We start from the raw sequence: 15998 nt of genomic DNA, 5'->3' as shown, positions 1-15998 counted from the left end.
CTCTTCCTTCCTCCCTGAAAAAAAAAATTAAAAATTAAATCCAAACTTCTTTCCATAACCAATCTCTGGCCTAGATCCTACACTTGCCTACTTCTCTCTTCTTTAATTTCATGTTCCTCTTCCTCTTTCTCTAATCACACTTTCATTCTCAAAGAAGCCAAGCTGACTTTCCACCCCAGATGGCTTCCACCTGTCCTTTGCCCCACTCCCTTTTAACCCTTTATGTCTCAGATCTCACATACTCCGTGTTTCCGGTTTTTTTCATTACAGTTGGTGTCAGTAAAGCAGAATTTGCTAGAATCCTGGACATGTGATTTGGGAAGAGAAAGTATAAAAGTGTAGGGGATGAAGAACCTTTGACCCCTTATGGCTACTGTCAAAGGTAGTTGGTGCCAATTCAAAGCCAACAGGAATTCTCAGTTTGGGGTGCGGTGAAGAAGGAAACTTCATGGAGCTCCAGGGCAATACAGCATGGCTGTACCAGTAAAAACAGCACGACTGTGAAACAGCTAAGTAGTACAGCAAGGTCGTGAGGCTGCTTCGTCAGGCCCCCTTTCAGCTAGGCAGCTCTGCTCCGCTCCACCTGGGGAAAGGTAGTCTTCAGTGAAAAATGAAACCCTGGAGTCAGAGGGGAACTGGCTTATATAGACACAAGTCCCCGCCCCTGGTCAGAATGGAGCCACTCTGATTGGTCAGAACTGTGGGAAAGTCTCAGTCTTATTGGTTGAAACAGGACTGGAACTCCTCTATAAGGGCTGACTCAGATGGCAGAAACAGTGCAGGCAGGTGGTTTAATGCAGAAGCAGACAAGTTCAGCAGTGGTTCTCAACCTTGGCTACACATTAGAATCACCTGGGAATCTTTTTAAAATCCTGATTTCTGGGCCAGGATTTTAAAAAGATTCCCAGGTGATTCTACTGTGCAGCCAAGGTTGAGAACCACTGAGTTAGAGGCTTCTCTGCCTTTTTCTTAACAAATATTTACTGAGTACATAGTATGTGCCTAGCATTGTTCTATGTGCTGGGGATACAGCAATAAGCAAAACAAAGGCTTTTCCTTGTAGAGCTCACATTTGTAGCAGGGGACAGGTAATAAACTGAGAAGTAGATTTATAAAGGGGTGGTAACAGATACTATGAAAAAAAAAGAGCCCTAGCCCGTTTGGCCTGCAGACCCAAGGGTCGCGGGTTCAATCTGGTCAAGGCCCTACCTCAGATGCAGGCTCCATCCCCAGCATCAGTCAGGGCGCATGCAGGGGCCAACCGATTGATATGTCTCTCTCACATGGATGTTTCTCTCTTTCTCTTCCCCTCCCTTCCACCCCTTAAAAAAAATGGAAAAAATATCCTCAGGTGAGGATTTTAAAAAAAGAAAAAGAAAAAAGAACATAAGGAGAGCAGTGGGAGTTGGGAGGGGGGATCTTCTTACTCTTTGAGAACCCACCTCCCTCATACTCATGTCCTTGTTCCCCCTCCCCCAGTCTGCAGAATTGTCTGTTCACAATTGGAAAATAAGATTTTTCCTTAACTTAGTGAAGAAAATATGACAGTCAGATGGCTGGAAAGACAAATACTGTGATATGTAAACTAAACAAAACCAGAACTTTTGAAAGCAGTGTTTTTAGTACATGTCATTAGTAAGTAAGATAACCACAAATAATGTTTTGGTTTCTATAGTGCAGTTCCTTTTATCAGAAAACCAACGTTTATGCTGTTACCCCTGGTGCTTTTGTTTGCCTTTTGCTCGCCCAGGCCTTCCTGTATCTTATAAAAAGATCAGAGAGCCTGGTCAAGGATTCTGCTGCAGGAAGGCACCAGTCAAGGACTCTGGAAAGGACAGTGCCTTCTGTGCCAGCTCATAATGGGTTGGCTTCGGCTGTTTTTCCTCCATCCCGTCTCACTTTATCAAGGGACTGCTTTTCCCTTTGCACTTCTATTTAATTATCTCTGCAGTATGGATTCATTTTCCACTCATGCCAGGTAGGTGTGATGGCTGATTTTGTCCATACATCTATGAATGTTATAGTAGGTCAAATAGCATAGATTGCAGTGCAGATGCGAAGGTCTATATTATAAAAACCCAGTAGCCCTAACACCATAATGACCAAAGATCGGCATCGGTGGGTGGGGCTGCGCAATTTCACACGCTGGGCTTCTAGTTAAATATAATCACACTTTTTATTATTATTATTGATTTCAGAGAGGAAGGCAGAGGGAGTGAGAGATAGAAACACCAATGATGAGAGAGAATCATTTTTGTACTTTAAATATTTTTTTATTTTTTTATTACAGCTGACATACAATATTATATTAGTTTCAGGTGTGCAACCCAGTGATTAGGCATTATATAACTAAGTTAGAACCCCAATAAATCTGGTACCCATCTGATAGCATACATACTTATTACAATATTATTGACTATATTCTCTATGCTGTATATCCCAGGGTCACTAAAGCAGGAGTCAAGATTGATCTCCTGGGGTAATCGTTCACAAATGAACTCTGGAACTTTCTCCCATGGTCCTTCCCTTCAGAAGAACCAAAGGCAGGTTTGGGAGTGATAACAGTATGACTTCTTTAGGTGTTCTGTGAGGCCTGCTTCAACTGAGTCACCCAGAGTGCCTGAAGCGGCTCATGTGTTGCACTGTTCTAAGTCAGTCTCACGGGCTGTCTGTCCTTCTTCTTTCAGGCACCTCTTTCTCCTGGCTGGAGGAGGGGCCCTGGCCTTGGCTGCTATGGGTTCCTTTGCTGTGCTTGTCTTCATCCCTGCTCTGGGCACCGTGGTTCTGATCTACTCACTCGGCCCACAGGAGGTCCACAGGTGGACTTTCTTCTTTCAGATGAGCTGGCAGACGCTGTGTCACCTGGGTTTGCACTATACTGAGTATTATCTGCAGGAGCCTCCTTCCACCAGGTAAAGCAGTTCAGCCATGTGCTTGTACTGAGCCGTCCAACGGGGTTGTTTGCACTGTGGTAGCAGAACTGGGTGTTGAGCTTGAATCCAAATTCTTCCACATTGGAGCAGTGTGACCTTGAGCAAGTCATTTAATCTCTCCCGGCCTCAGTTTCTTTTTCTGAAGAAAAAAAAAGTGTGTGGTGGTGGTGGAGTGTAAAAAAAACCTATCTTGCAAGACCCTTTCTTATGTTAGAGATAATGAATTAAATGTAATTATATGACTGTTAATAACTACCATGTGTCACCTATGAAGCATAGTCTGGCACTTAACAGTAATTACCATTGTGCCAGAGAAGGAGGCTGACCCAGGAGTCCCAGGGCACACAGACGAGGCTGCCCAGAAGTGACTAAGCCCAGTTTGCTCACCTCGTGTGGGTGGTTTAGACACGCAGCCAGCAGCCTGCCCTCCCCTTTAGCAGGACAGGGAAGGTATAAATCCACCGTAAACCTTTGCTGCCTTTCCCATGGCACCTGCTGTGCAAGAGTTGTAGTGTCATTGGGACTCACCTTTCCATCCTCTCAGAAGGAGGAAAGAAAAAATCTAGAAAAGAAAAAATTGGTGCTAATGACAGCCTAGAGAAGTGTTTTCATGAGTCAGTGACATCACCAAGATTAGGGGGAAGAATATCGCTGCGATCTTGAGGCCTATTTTTCGGGCTCCCTCTGTTAGCACAATCGATATGTGTCCATGGTCAGTCAGAGAAATGGGGTTTTGACCTGTCGAGGTGCGTCACCTCTCTGATTCCAACCTGTCATTGATTCACTCACTTTGCCAACCCTACCAAACTCAGAATCCTTTTGTTTATTTCTGTTTTACCAAAGCTTCAGGGTTTGCTTCTCTGAAGAAAAGGCAAGATGGCAGGTGGATTGAGGGGGCGGGGAGGGGGGAGAGATACTGATGGGGGTGTGATGGAGTAGGATTTCAGTAGGAGGAACAAGTTGAGCAGGATCTGGCCCGACAGGAGCAAGGCTGGTGAAATGGGAAGGTGTACTAGTTTGCTCTCACTGTCATAACAAAGTACCACAGACCGGGTGGCTTAAACAACAGAAATTTATTTCCTCGGAGTCTGGAAGTCCAAGATCAAGGTGTTGGTAGGTTCAGCTTCTTCTGAGGCTTCTCTCCTTGGCTTGCAGAGGGCCACCTTCTCCCTGTGCCTTCACATGGTCTTCCCTCTGTGTCTGTGTCATAATCTCCTCTTCTTAGAACAGTGGTTCTCAACCTTGGCTGCACATTAGAATCACCTGGGAATCTTTTGAAAATCCTGATTTCTGGGCCTCATCCTCCGGAAATTCTGTTTCATTGTTACTAGTGTTGTGGCCCCACCCCATAATAAAGAAACAGAATTTCCGGAGGATGAGGCCCAGAAATCAGGATTGTAAAAAGATTCCCAGGTGTTTCTAATGTGCAGCCAAGGTTGAAAACCACTGTCTTAGAAGGATAACAGTCATATTGGATTAGGGCCCACCCTAATGACCTCATTTTAACGTAATTACCTCTTTAAATGCCCTACCTCCAAAAACAGTCACATTCTGAGGTGCCAGGGTAAGGACTTCAACATGTGAATCTGTAGGGGACACATTCAGCACTTACCAGAAAGTGAGTGGACAGGGGTTGGTGGCATTTGGAGGCTACTTGGCTTACTGTTGGGATAAATCAAATGAGGTCAGTGGTTCTTAAATCCTGACACACAGATAAAAACAACAGTGATTAGGAAACATGCTATTTTCTCTCCATAGGACAGCATTCCTGATCGTCAAGTATGTCACTTAATTTTCATTTTCTCCACAATCTTGCCAGTGGGATCTTCTCCACTTTGATGGTGAAGCAGGGACAGTTCAAGTGATTGGTTAAGACAGTGATGGCGAACCTTTTGAGCTCGGCGTGTCAGCATTTTGAAAAACCCTAACTTAACTCTGGTGCCGTGTCACATATAGAAATTTTTTGATATTCGCAACCATAGTAAAACAAAGATTTATATTTTTGATATTTATTTTATATATTTAAATGCCATTTAACGAAGAAAAATCAACCAAAAAAATGAGTTCGTGTGTCACCTCTGACATGCGTGTCATAGGTTCGCTATCACTGGGTTAAGAACACATCTCAGTTGTTAATGACTCAGTGCACACACTGAACCTCTAGCTCGATTCACCGTCCCTCAGCACAGATCGCCAGCAAAAGTCAGAGACTGGCCGGTGTTGCTCAGTGGTTGAGCATCAACCCATGAACCAGGAGGTCACTGTTCAATTCTGGGTCAGGGCACATGCCTGGGTGGCAGGCTGAATCCCAAGTAGGGGGTGTGCAGGAGGCAGCTGATCAATGATTCTTAGTCATCACTGATGTTTCTCTCTCTCTCCACCTCTCCCTTCTGCTCTCTGAAATCAGTAAAAACATATTTTTTAAAAAGGTCAGGGTTGTTTCATTTTTACAGTCTTCAACTTTCTATATTCTTTTCACTACTTTTTGTTGCTTTTATGGCAAATTTCTCCCAGGCCCCTGGTCCTAATCTTTATAAGCCATTCTTAGAAATATTGTAATCAATACCTCCCCACAATATTCCTTGTTATTCTCTTTTTTTAAAAAATATATTTTATTGATTTTTTACAGAGAGGAAGGGAGAGGGATAGAGTTAGAAACATCGATGAGAGAGAAACATCGATCAGCTGCCTCCTGCACACCCCCTACTGGGGATGTGCCCGCAACCAAGGTACATGCCCTTGCCCGGAATCAAACCTGGGACCCTTGAGTCCACAAGCTGATGCTCTATCCACTGAGCCAAACCGGTTAGGGCTCCTTGTCATTCTCTTATCTGCCTCTTTGACTGATTAATTTCCCCATTTATCTTTTAATTCTTCCCGGAGTAGCCTGTGGTTCTGAATTAACTCAAGAGCCTTTGTGGGGTCATGTGTGAGGGGCTGGAATGGGATCAAATACATATGAAATGTTTTTTACATGAAAAACGGTATCTCTTTCAGGTTCTGCATCACTCTTTCTTCCCTCATGCTCTTGACCCAGAGGGTAACATCCCTCTCTCTGGACATTTGTGAGGGGAAGGTGGAGGCAGCATCACGAGACATCAGGAGCAGGAGCTCTTTGTCTGAGCATCTGTGTAGGGCACTGCCCTATTTCAGCTACTTGCTCTTTTTTCCTGGTCTCCTAGGAGGTCCTCTGTGTTCTTTCCAGAGATTTCAGGCTCGTGTTCAAGGGTTCAGCTCTGTGTGTCCCACGTACTCCTTCTGGACTTTCACCTGGAAGGGTCTGCAGATTCTGGGATTGGAGTGCCTAATGGTGGTCATGAGGCGGGTGCTGAGTGCAGGAGCCAGTCTGGCCGACTGCCGTCAACTCCAGTGCATCTATGTTATGTGGTCCACCGCTGGGCTCTTCAAACTCACCTACTACTCCCACTGGCTCCTGGATGACTCCCTCCTCTGTGCTGCGGGCTTTGGATCTGAGTTTGGCGAGAGCCCTGGCGAGGAGGGATACCTCCCTGATGCGGACATTTGGATGCTAGAAACAACCCACAGGATATCCCTGTTCACAAGAAAATGGAACCAAAGCACAGCTCAGTGGCTCAGACGCCTCATATTCCAACAGGGCAGGGCCTGGCCGTTGTTGCAGACATTCACCTTCTCCGCCTGGTGGCACGGACTCCACCCAGGACAGGTGTTTGGTTTCCTTTGCTGGGCTCTGATGGTGAAAGCTGACTACCTGATTCACACCTTTGCCAATTTGTTTATCAGATCCTGGCCGATGCGGCTACTCTACAGAACCCTCACCTGGGCCCACACCCAGCTCATCATTGCCTATATAATGCTGGCCGTGGAGGGCAGGAGCCTCTCCTCTCTCTGGCTGCTGTGTAATTCTTACAACAGTGTCTTTCCCATGGTGTACTGTATTTTGCTTTTTCTATTAGCAAAGAGAAAGCATAAAGTTAACTGACATCTTTCCCCAGCCTTCATTTTAGACATCCATGAAAAAGAATTTACAAAGTGCCAGATGGCTGTTGATGATGCAAATATTTGAACATTTTCATAATAAAAGTTTTTTAAAAAATATTAAATAAATATACCTGGTGTCTTGCTATAGAAATTTGTGTATCTGCTTTAAGAAGCTATTATAATGGATCCACAAAAGAAAAAGCCATGGTTTCTCCCCTTAGGGTTTACAGTTTTGGTGTGGAAGCAAAGTTAAAGCAATGCATAGAAACATAAGCTACTGTGAGCCAAATGGCAAATGGTATATGCATGGATATCCAAAAATTGAGTGCTAGCGGTCTGCTTGATCCTGGAATGTGAGTTTAGCAAGACAACAACAACAAAACAGTATCTAAGTCATACTATACTGATTTGTCCTGACCGCTGGCCTCCCACTTTTTATCAGCCAAATTACCCTGAAGGGTTTGCTAGGGACCCTTATAGACCCACAAGGGATTTCATTAAGTTGTTTAAAAGTATTGTGTGAGATTCTGGAGATTAAGAAATCTCTGGACATGGGCCCAGCTGGCATGGCTCAGTGCTTGAGTGTCGACCTATGAAGCAGGAGGTCATGGTTTGATTCTAGTCAAGGCACATGCCCAGGTGGATCCCCAGTGTGAGGCATGCAGGAGGCAGTCAATCAATGATTCTCTCTCATCATTGATGCTTCTATCTCTCTCTTCCTCTCCCTCTCTGAAATCAATAAAAAAATATTTTAAAAAAAAATCTCTGAAAATAAGACAAGCCATATTGAAAGGCTCAAAATGCTAGCAAAGGTTTATTAGAAAACATTTAACAGAAAGTCACAAAATTTGCCTTCCTAAGAGGACCAAGGAATGATAGAGACCACTTGTGTATTGAAATGGCACTGGCAAGACTATACTTTCAGGGATCATTTCTATAGCCTTAAATGGCATTGCCTAGTAAATGTTCCATGAAGACCTCATGTCATCTCTTGACCTATTACTTTGGATAAGCCAGGCTCACAGGGCAGCTCTGGTTCCCGATGCACAGAGAGCCACATGCCGGTGCTGGCCTTACTGTTGGCTGCCACTATGACCAAGAGGCAGCCAGTGGCTCTAAATAGGTAGTCCATGTACCTTAGCATCCACCCCACCTGTTAAACTTCTCTGAAGGAGGCAATCCACTCGTGTTTTTTCCTACCCAAGTAGTTTTTATAAAGCAGACACAGGGAAGGTTCACCGATACACATCCAGCCTGTTGACTCATCAATCCTTGTTCAATCCCACGACATGGGAAAGGAGTCTCAGATGGAGAGTTTTGAGTTTGTCCTGGCAAGTATTAGATCTTCCCACTAGGGAAGTGCCAAGAAGGCCAAGTTCTACTTCTGCCCAAAGGATGCTACTTAGCCCAGGTGCCTGATCTCCTGGCGGCAGTGAGCTGTCTCTCTGGTCACCTCAGAGGCCCTGGCAGCCAGCCGCTGAGACCAGTTTGGTGGTGAAGCAGGTTCTGTAGGTGTGAAAGAACAGACTTGACACTGTACTCATAGGAGCACTGTAGAGGCCAATAGATTATGGGCATTGCAATGACCAATTGCTATAAAAGGACAAATGGCAATCATTAGTAATTTATCCAGATTAAAATGTCAATTACTAGACTGTAGATTCAAGTCACTTCCAACAGACTCTTCTTTACATGTTTGTAACAACAGATGGTGTGGAAAACTTGGTTCCCTATGATTTCAGGGTTTTGCACTAACAGGTGAAGGGGCAGTGATTATATTTATGTGACCTTTCTCAACTTCGCCTATTTCCAAAGCATCTCAAAAGAAATGCTCTTGCCGAACCGGTTTGGCTCAGTGGATAGAGTGTTGGCCTGCGGACTCAGGGGTCCCAGGTTCGATTCCGGTCAAGGGCATGTACCTTGGTTGCGGGCACATCCCCAGTGGGGGGTGTGCAGGAGGCAGCTGGTCGATCTCTCTCATCGATGTTTCTGGCTCTCTATCCCTCTCCCTTCTTCTCTGTAGAAAATCAACAAAATATTAAAAAAAAAAGAAAAAAAAGAAATGCTCTAGTAAAATTCGTACTGCCACTTCAGTATTTGATCCCTAATCATTGTTGATTGTGATGCTAGCAAGGCAGCCCTGTGATGAAGTGGCCAGAGCACCTGTCCAGGAGACAGAGGATGTGGTTTAGTCCCAAGCTAGCACTAAGCAGCTGTGTGACTCCAGCCATTCCCCTCTCCAGGCCCAAGTTTCCTAGTGTAACAACACAAGAGACAGATAAATATCAGCCTTTACTCTCAAACCCAGAGGCATTATGATTATGTAAGTGCTTTGTCAATTTTTTAGCACAGGAAAGAGTAAAGCATTTTCCTCCCAACCTGCACTTACTTAACCAGCAAGAATTTTACAGGAAGAAATAAACTTGCCGAGTACCTAAGGTCTTTATAAACAACTGGCATATTAAATTTCTTACTTATTTCCCACCATATAAAAATAACAAAGCCATATTTTTGTGGCTCATTAAAAACCCGAAAGAGTATTTCTCTAGTACCAATAAAACACCATTAACTACTCCGACTTTCCCTTCCTGAAAAATAGTTTTTTAATTTCTCAGTCTATATTTGGCAGATAATTGTTGAATACTAGTAATATTAATTTGCTTTGGGCCTCATGTCCTGGAACAATGTGTAATTTGAGATGCCAGATTATTTCTAAGGAAGTATCTTTGCCTCGCTTGGTTTTTACTGCATCTATTTTTTTAGAACCACCTGTTAAGCTATAATTGAGAGCCATATATTTATGTATATAATACAGGTGTTACCTTAGTTTAGTTGCATGGCCAACCTGAGTTATGTTAAATCGAGTGACTTAGATGAATTCACTAGTGTGAAGATATATGGGTGGCATTTTCTGACATCCTCAACTTACTAATGGGATATTTTCTACAACTTTGCCTCTAAATTGTTTGGAATTTAGATTGCATTTTCCTATAGAAAGAACATTATGTTGACTCCTACTGGGTGACACTCGTAATGATCTGAATTCAAGGTCACATTGTTCAGGATAGAAGGAAAGAACAAAGATAAAATCCTCCTCATTTCTTAAATTATAAGTGAACCTAAGCACCTTTTATTTCCTAATTTTTCCTATTTATACAGTTATGTAAATGTGTGGACTTTGTTTAGATCCTGATTCAAAGTAGCCAACTATAAAAGGGCATTTATAGGGGAAATTAGAACACTAACTGGATACTATAGCATTATTTTTAATTTTTTCAGGTGTAATAATATTTGTTAAAAAACGGTCACATTTTAGGGATACTCACAGATGAAATGATACCGTGGACTTGCATTTAAGTAATCTAGGGTATGGCAAATAGGGGACATACAGATAAAACAGACAGGACACGGTAAAAATTGTTGAACCTGAGTGATGGAGACATGGGAGTTCAACATATTCTACTTTTGTGTAGGTTTGAAAATTTACATGTAAACAAGTATGCAAAAGACTACTGGGTACCAATGGCAGAGGAATTTCCCTTCCCCAATATCTTATGAAAATAATAAAAACTGTAAAAACCACTGTGATGAGTATCCTCTAAGATAACCCCCAATGTTCCTCTTCCTGGAATTCACATTCTCCCACATCCAACCACCATTGGTCTGTGTGACAAATATTACATGACAGAGGTGATGGTACGTCATCTCTAAGATTAGTTCACAAAAGCTAATGCAGTTTACCAGTTAATATTAGCATCTTCACCTTTTGACATTTTCTTCACTGCAGACCAGTTATACACCTCTGACCTACTCTCTATCTCCCCAAGACAGTGTTTCTGAGCTTTTAAAAATTGTTCTTCCATCTAGAATGTTCTTGCTCAGATCTACATGTGGCCACTCCTTCACATAACTCATGTCTCTGCTCAAGTGACACCTCACCAGGGAGAACCACATCATCTAAAATAACGGCCCTCACCCTAGCTGGTTTGGCTCAGTGGATAGAGCGTCGGACTGCAGACTGAGGGATCCTGGGTTCGATTCGGGTCAGGGGCACGTAACTTGGTTGCAGGCTCAATCCCCTGCCCTGGTCAGGGCTCATGTGGGAGGCAACCAATCGATGTGTCTCTCTCACATTGATGTTTCCCCTCTGTCTCTACCTCTCCCTTTCACTCTCTAAAAATCAATGGAAAAATATCCTCTGGTGAGGATTAACGACAACAAAATCTACTGTTTATCTATAGTTAAATAAAGTAAAGGCCTGGATAGAGTTTCCTAAACAGGAACAAGGAAAGACATGGAAACCATGCAAACATACTTTGTACTTGAGGTTTTAGAGAGAATATGGTAATATGGCATCAGAAAAGCTGAAATATTTAGGGATATAGTAAAATGACTATAAGACCTGTACAGTAAAAACTATAAAATGTTTGCTGAGAAAAATTAAAAACCAAAATAGATTGAGATATACTGTGCTCATCAACTGAAACACTCACTCTCTATGTGGCAGGTTATACTTTTGAAAGATGGATATCATAATATATTCCCTTCCATATGCTTTTTTATAAAATAACATTGACACTTTTCCCATTGAGTGTTTATGGCTGTTTCCCTTGAAACTGGGCGAGGGGAAGGTGACTTTTTTTTAAAAAATATATTTTATTGATTTTTTACAGAGAGGAAGGGAGAAGGATAGAGAGTTAGAAACATCAATGAGAGAGAAACATCGATCAGCTGCCTCCTGCACACCCCCCACTGGGGATGTGCCCACAACCAAGGTACATCCCCTTGACTGGAATCGAACCTGGGACCCTTCAGTCCCCAGGCCGTCGCTCTATCCACTGAGCCAAACGGGTCAGGGCGGAAGGTGACTTTTTGACTAGCTTGACCATAAGATTATGGCAGAAGTGATGCTATAAGTCTTCCAAAGTATGTCATAAAACTGCCATACACTTATGAATAGTTTTCTTGGGACATCTGTTCTAGTCTGGCCATCATGTTGTGAGGAAGCCAAATGTCCACAGAGAGCAGGTGAAACAAAGGCGCCTGGCCCTCGTCCTGGCTGAGCTCCCAGTTAACAGCCAACAACACCAATCTGCCAGCCACGTAGGTAGCCCATCTGGGAAGAGGATCCACCAGTCCCAAGTTGAGCCACCTCAGCTGACCACATGGAGCAGAAATGAACCTTCACTGTTAGGCCCTGCCCAATTTGCTGATTTGTGTGCTTTATAATTGGTTGATTTAAGCCAATAGCTTTGAGAGTGGTTTGTTATGCAGCAATAGTTAACTTAAGATTTTAATTCTCCTCCAATTTGATTGGTAGATTCAATGCAATCCCAATTAAAATCCCAGAGGCTTTTTAAAAACAGAAATTGACAAAGCTAATTCTAAAGTTTATATAAATGTACTAAAAACTTAGCATAGATAAACAATTTTGGAAAAACTGAAGAATAGGCAGGCTTACTAAAAAGCATCAGTAGATTCACACTTACATGGTTAATTTTTTACAAAAGTGCCCAAGTGCTTGAAAGGGAAAAGGATAGTCTTAACAACAAAGTGATAGAAGTGAAAATTCATGTGGGGAAAAAAAGGAGCCTCAACTCTTATTTCATACTACATACAAACATATCTTGAAATGAAGCACAGGCCCTACTATAAGAGGTAAGTTTATAAAACTTCTAGAAGGAAACAGGAGAAAAATCTTCATGACTTTAGAGGTAGTCAAAGAATGCTTAAAAAAGCAGTAACAATTTTTAAAAGAAAAAAAAAATTGGTAACTGACTTATCAAAAGAAAAAAACATGCTTTTTAAAAGACATTATGAAAGCAAAATACAAACCTCAGAATGGGAGTAAAATATCATAATACATATAATCTGACACAGGACTTTACAACTCAGTGAGGCCATACAATAAAAATGTGCAAAAATTTGAATACACACTTCACAAAAGAACATACTTCACTTTTTAGCTATTATAAATAATTCATGTATAAGCGTTTGTGTAGGTATTTTCAGTTCTCTTGGGTATATATCTAGGAGTGAAATTGCTGGGTCATATGGTAATTATGATTAACTTTTTGAGGAACTGCAAAATGTTTTACACAATAGCTGAGTCATTTTAAATCCCAAATAATGTATGAAGATTCCAATTTTTCTGCATCCTCGCCAACTTATTATCTGTCTTTTTCATTCTAGCCAGCCTAGCGGATGTGAAATGGTATTTTATTGTGGTTTGCCTTTGGATTTCCTTAATGACTAATAATGTTGAGCATCTTTTCATGTGCTTACTGGCATTTATATCTTCTTTGGAGAAATGGCTATTTGGATGTTTCCCATTTCTTAATTGGGTTGTCTTTCCACTGTTGAGCTATTTATATATTTTGGATATGTAATCCTTATGATATATAACTTGAAAATATCTTCTATCTGTAGGTTGTCTTTTTACTTTCTTGATAGTGTCCTTTGAAGCACAAAAGGCTTACATTTTTGATGAAGCACAATTTATATATTTTTCCTTTGGCTGCTTGCTGCTTGTCATATCTAAGAAACCACTGCCTAATCCAAGGTCATGAAAATTTATACCTATGTAAATCTCAGATTTTCATAGTTTAGCTTTTACATGTAGGTCTATGATTCATTTTGAGTTAATTTTTGAATACAGTGTAAGGTAAGGTTTCAATTTCAATCTTTTGCATGTGGATGTTCAGCTGTGTCTGTACCATTTGTTGAAAATACCATTTTTTCCCCCATTGAACTGTCTTGGCACCTAAAGTTGATTTTTAAAAATAAAAACAACAACAACAAAAATCATTGCAATGCTTGGGGGAGGTCTCCACCAGAAGGGCCTCATACCTTTACCCCTGAGGTCAGAAAGTTTCCACTACCACCCCAAGGTCAGGAAGGCACTGCCAAAGTCACAAATCTCCTACATCTGGTTAAAAGCAGTGGAATGCAGCAGAATCTTGTCCACCCCTGAAAAAACTCACTTCTGCCAAAGCCTGCTCACCACTGCTGGCAGACGATGAACATCTTTTGCTTCTGTTCAGGTTTCCAATTAGCAAATGATAGTTCTTTCCTTGGAATGACAGAAAATTAGGAGGCTCATAACACAGTAAGAGCTTCCTGGTCTTTACTGAGAGAAAGGGCAATACATGTTTATATGAAAGAAATATGAATGTGTATGTCCTACCAATTTTATACGTCACAAAGCATCCTGAGATCTAAAACACACATCTCACTAAAAGTAATGCTGCATGGCTGCTTTTTATATTTGATGCATTAACTAAAAGTTATATGAGACTTATGAAATTTAGTCAAATTTATATAAATATTCTAGAGTTACTCTAGAAATCTGGATTATTCTGACAATACCTCCCAAATCATATTAGACACTAAGAACCTATAATCTGAATGTTATAAAGTATATAATGAGACTATAATTAGGATAAATTGGGACAAGACTTAATTTTGATAAAAGAGAACAGTACTTTTCTCTGTTCACATTGTACTACACGGATTAATTTTTTACTTTTAACTGTCTGAAATGTTTACTAAAAACAAAATACTCTAATAATAAGTGGTAATAGAGATATTAAAACATGCAGTCATAAAAGCGTTCTGAAAATTTAAGGCCAAGTACAACCTTGACTTTAGATTATCAGTAATCTTTTCATGTCAACAAAACCTTCTGTTGCTGTTTTTGTAAAAAGGTGGGTAAAAACTCTACTTCCCCAGGTTACCAATCCTTTTACTACAGCTCAAAATCATAGGGCTTCATTGTAATATTTATTACTATGATTTCAATTTAATTTTGGAAGTGAAACTTATATAAGTCTAATGTTGTAACTAATGTCATACTTGCTTTATATTACACTATTAAAATGGATAATGCACTTCAGAAACTGAAGTGTGCAGTACATTTTCATATCAAAAACACCCACAAACTAAAAAAGATATTTAAAATCTTTATTGTTTCATCATCAAAAGTTTTCTTTCCATAGAATAATGGCAATGAAGTATCAGTGCATGTTCTATGGAAAATTCATACCTCAAGTAACTAGCTTAGAAATCAAAGACAGCACTATGTCAAGCTAGTGTGCAAGATCAAAGACACAATGCCGCCAATGCAATCAGTATACAGAAAGAATAAGCAGCTGTTAGAAAAGGAGTCTATGGCCAAGTGACTAAAACAGTTGCAGTGCACTGTACTGACATTCTAGAACAGAAAATGGGGAATGACTAAAGAATGTACTTCCTGCCAAAAAAAATCGAGATTACAGGCACTGAGTTCCCAACGGTTTCACCAGCTAATTCATGTGAAGCTGTACCTTCCTCTTTAAGGCTACAGCACTACTGCAAGCCATCTTCAGCCTAATATGTAAATGGGACAACCACATGCAGATATTTCATTGTGCTTCCCATCTCACAGCTAAAAGTAACAACTTGGGTGCAGCTGTATAAACCTGTGGCCTTTAGGCATCTTTAGTAAAAAGATGACCAAACCTAAAATTTGTTCCCATTTTCTTGAAAAATTTATAAAATAACAAAAGATATCTGTCATGATTACTCAGTTTTGTCTGAAGGCAAGACAATTTTTTATGAAAGTATACTGAATGATTATACAAACAAATGTCCTTAACAAAATACTGTCAGACCAATTTAAACATTTTCATAACTAGCTCCTGAAAAAAGTACTGATAACTGTGAGCTGCAAATAACCACTACAATCTGATCATGCCTGGTTACTGGGAATTTTCATTTGGGTTTGTGTCTGAAGGTGGATTTGGCTACTTTGCATTAATTCACACAATAAATGCCATTTAAAAGGAAATAGCAGCTCTATCGTGATGAAATAAAAATGAAAACAACTGAGAGGTATACAGGAAACTTGTCTTAAATAGTTTTAAATTACATATAACATTAGAGAATAAGAACTACTATTACCATCGTCTAAATGTTAAATTGTTAATGCATGAATTATCTGCAGGATTAACAAGTCACTTGTTAATCATGCCAAGGCCTTGTGGGGCAGGGGGCACTCTGAATGTATGGCATAGCAATTTCTTTCCAGGTGAGTTAAACACCTCTGATTTAAAGTGTTATTAAACT

At 40.9% G+C, this 15998-nt stretch overlaps 1 protein-coding gene across 1 annotated transcript; it reads left to right on the top strand.

Moving 5' to 3' along the window:
• Positions 1–1778: 1778 nt before the first annotated feature.
• On the top strand, positions 1779–6962 carry MBOAT4 (membrane bound O-acyltransferase domain containing 4). Its single transcript, XM_070407381.1, has 3 exons — positions 1779–1978; positions 2688–2912; positions 5931–6962. Exons 1-3 carry the CDS (start codon positions 1860–1862, stop codon positions 6892–6894), a joined length of 1308 nt encoding a protein of 435 aa, XP_070263482.1. The 5' UTR covers positions 1779–1859; the 3' UTR covers positions 6895–6962.
• The last annotated feature ends 9036 nt before the right edge of the window (positions 6963–15998 follow it).

Source organism: Myotis yumanensis, unplaced genomic scaffold, assembly GCF_028538775.1.
Source record: "Myotis yumanensis isolate MYYU_CA2020_CCGP unplaced genomic scaffold, mMyoYum1.0.hap1 SCAF_3, whole genome shotgun sequence".
Lineage (NCBI taxonomy): Eukaryota > Metazoa > Chordata > Mammalia > Chiroptera > Vespertilionidae > Myotis > Myotis yumanensis.
Note: the sequence above shows the minus strand (reverse complement) of the source record. Positions and strands in the feature narration are given on the sequence as shown.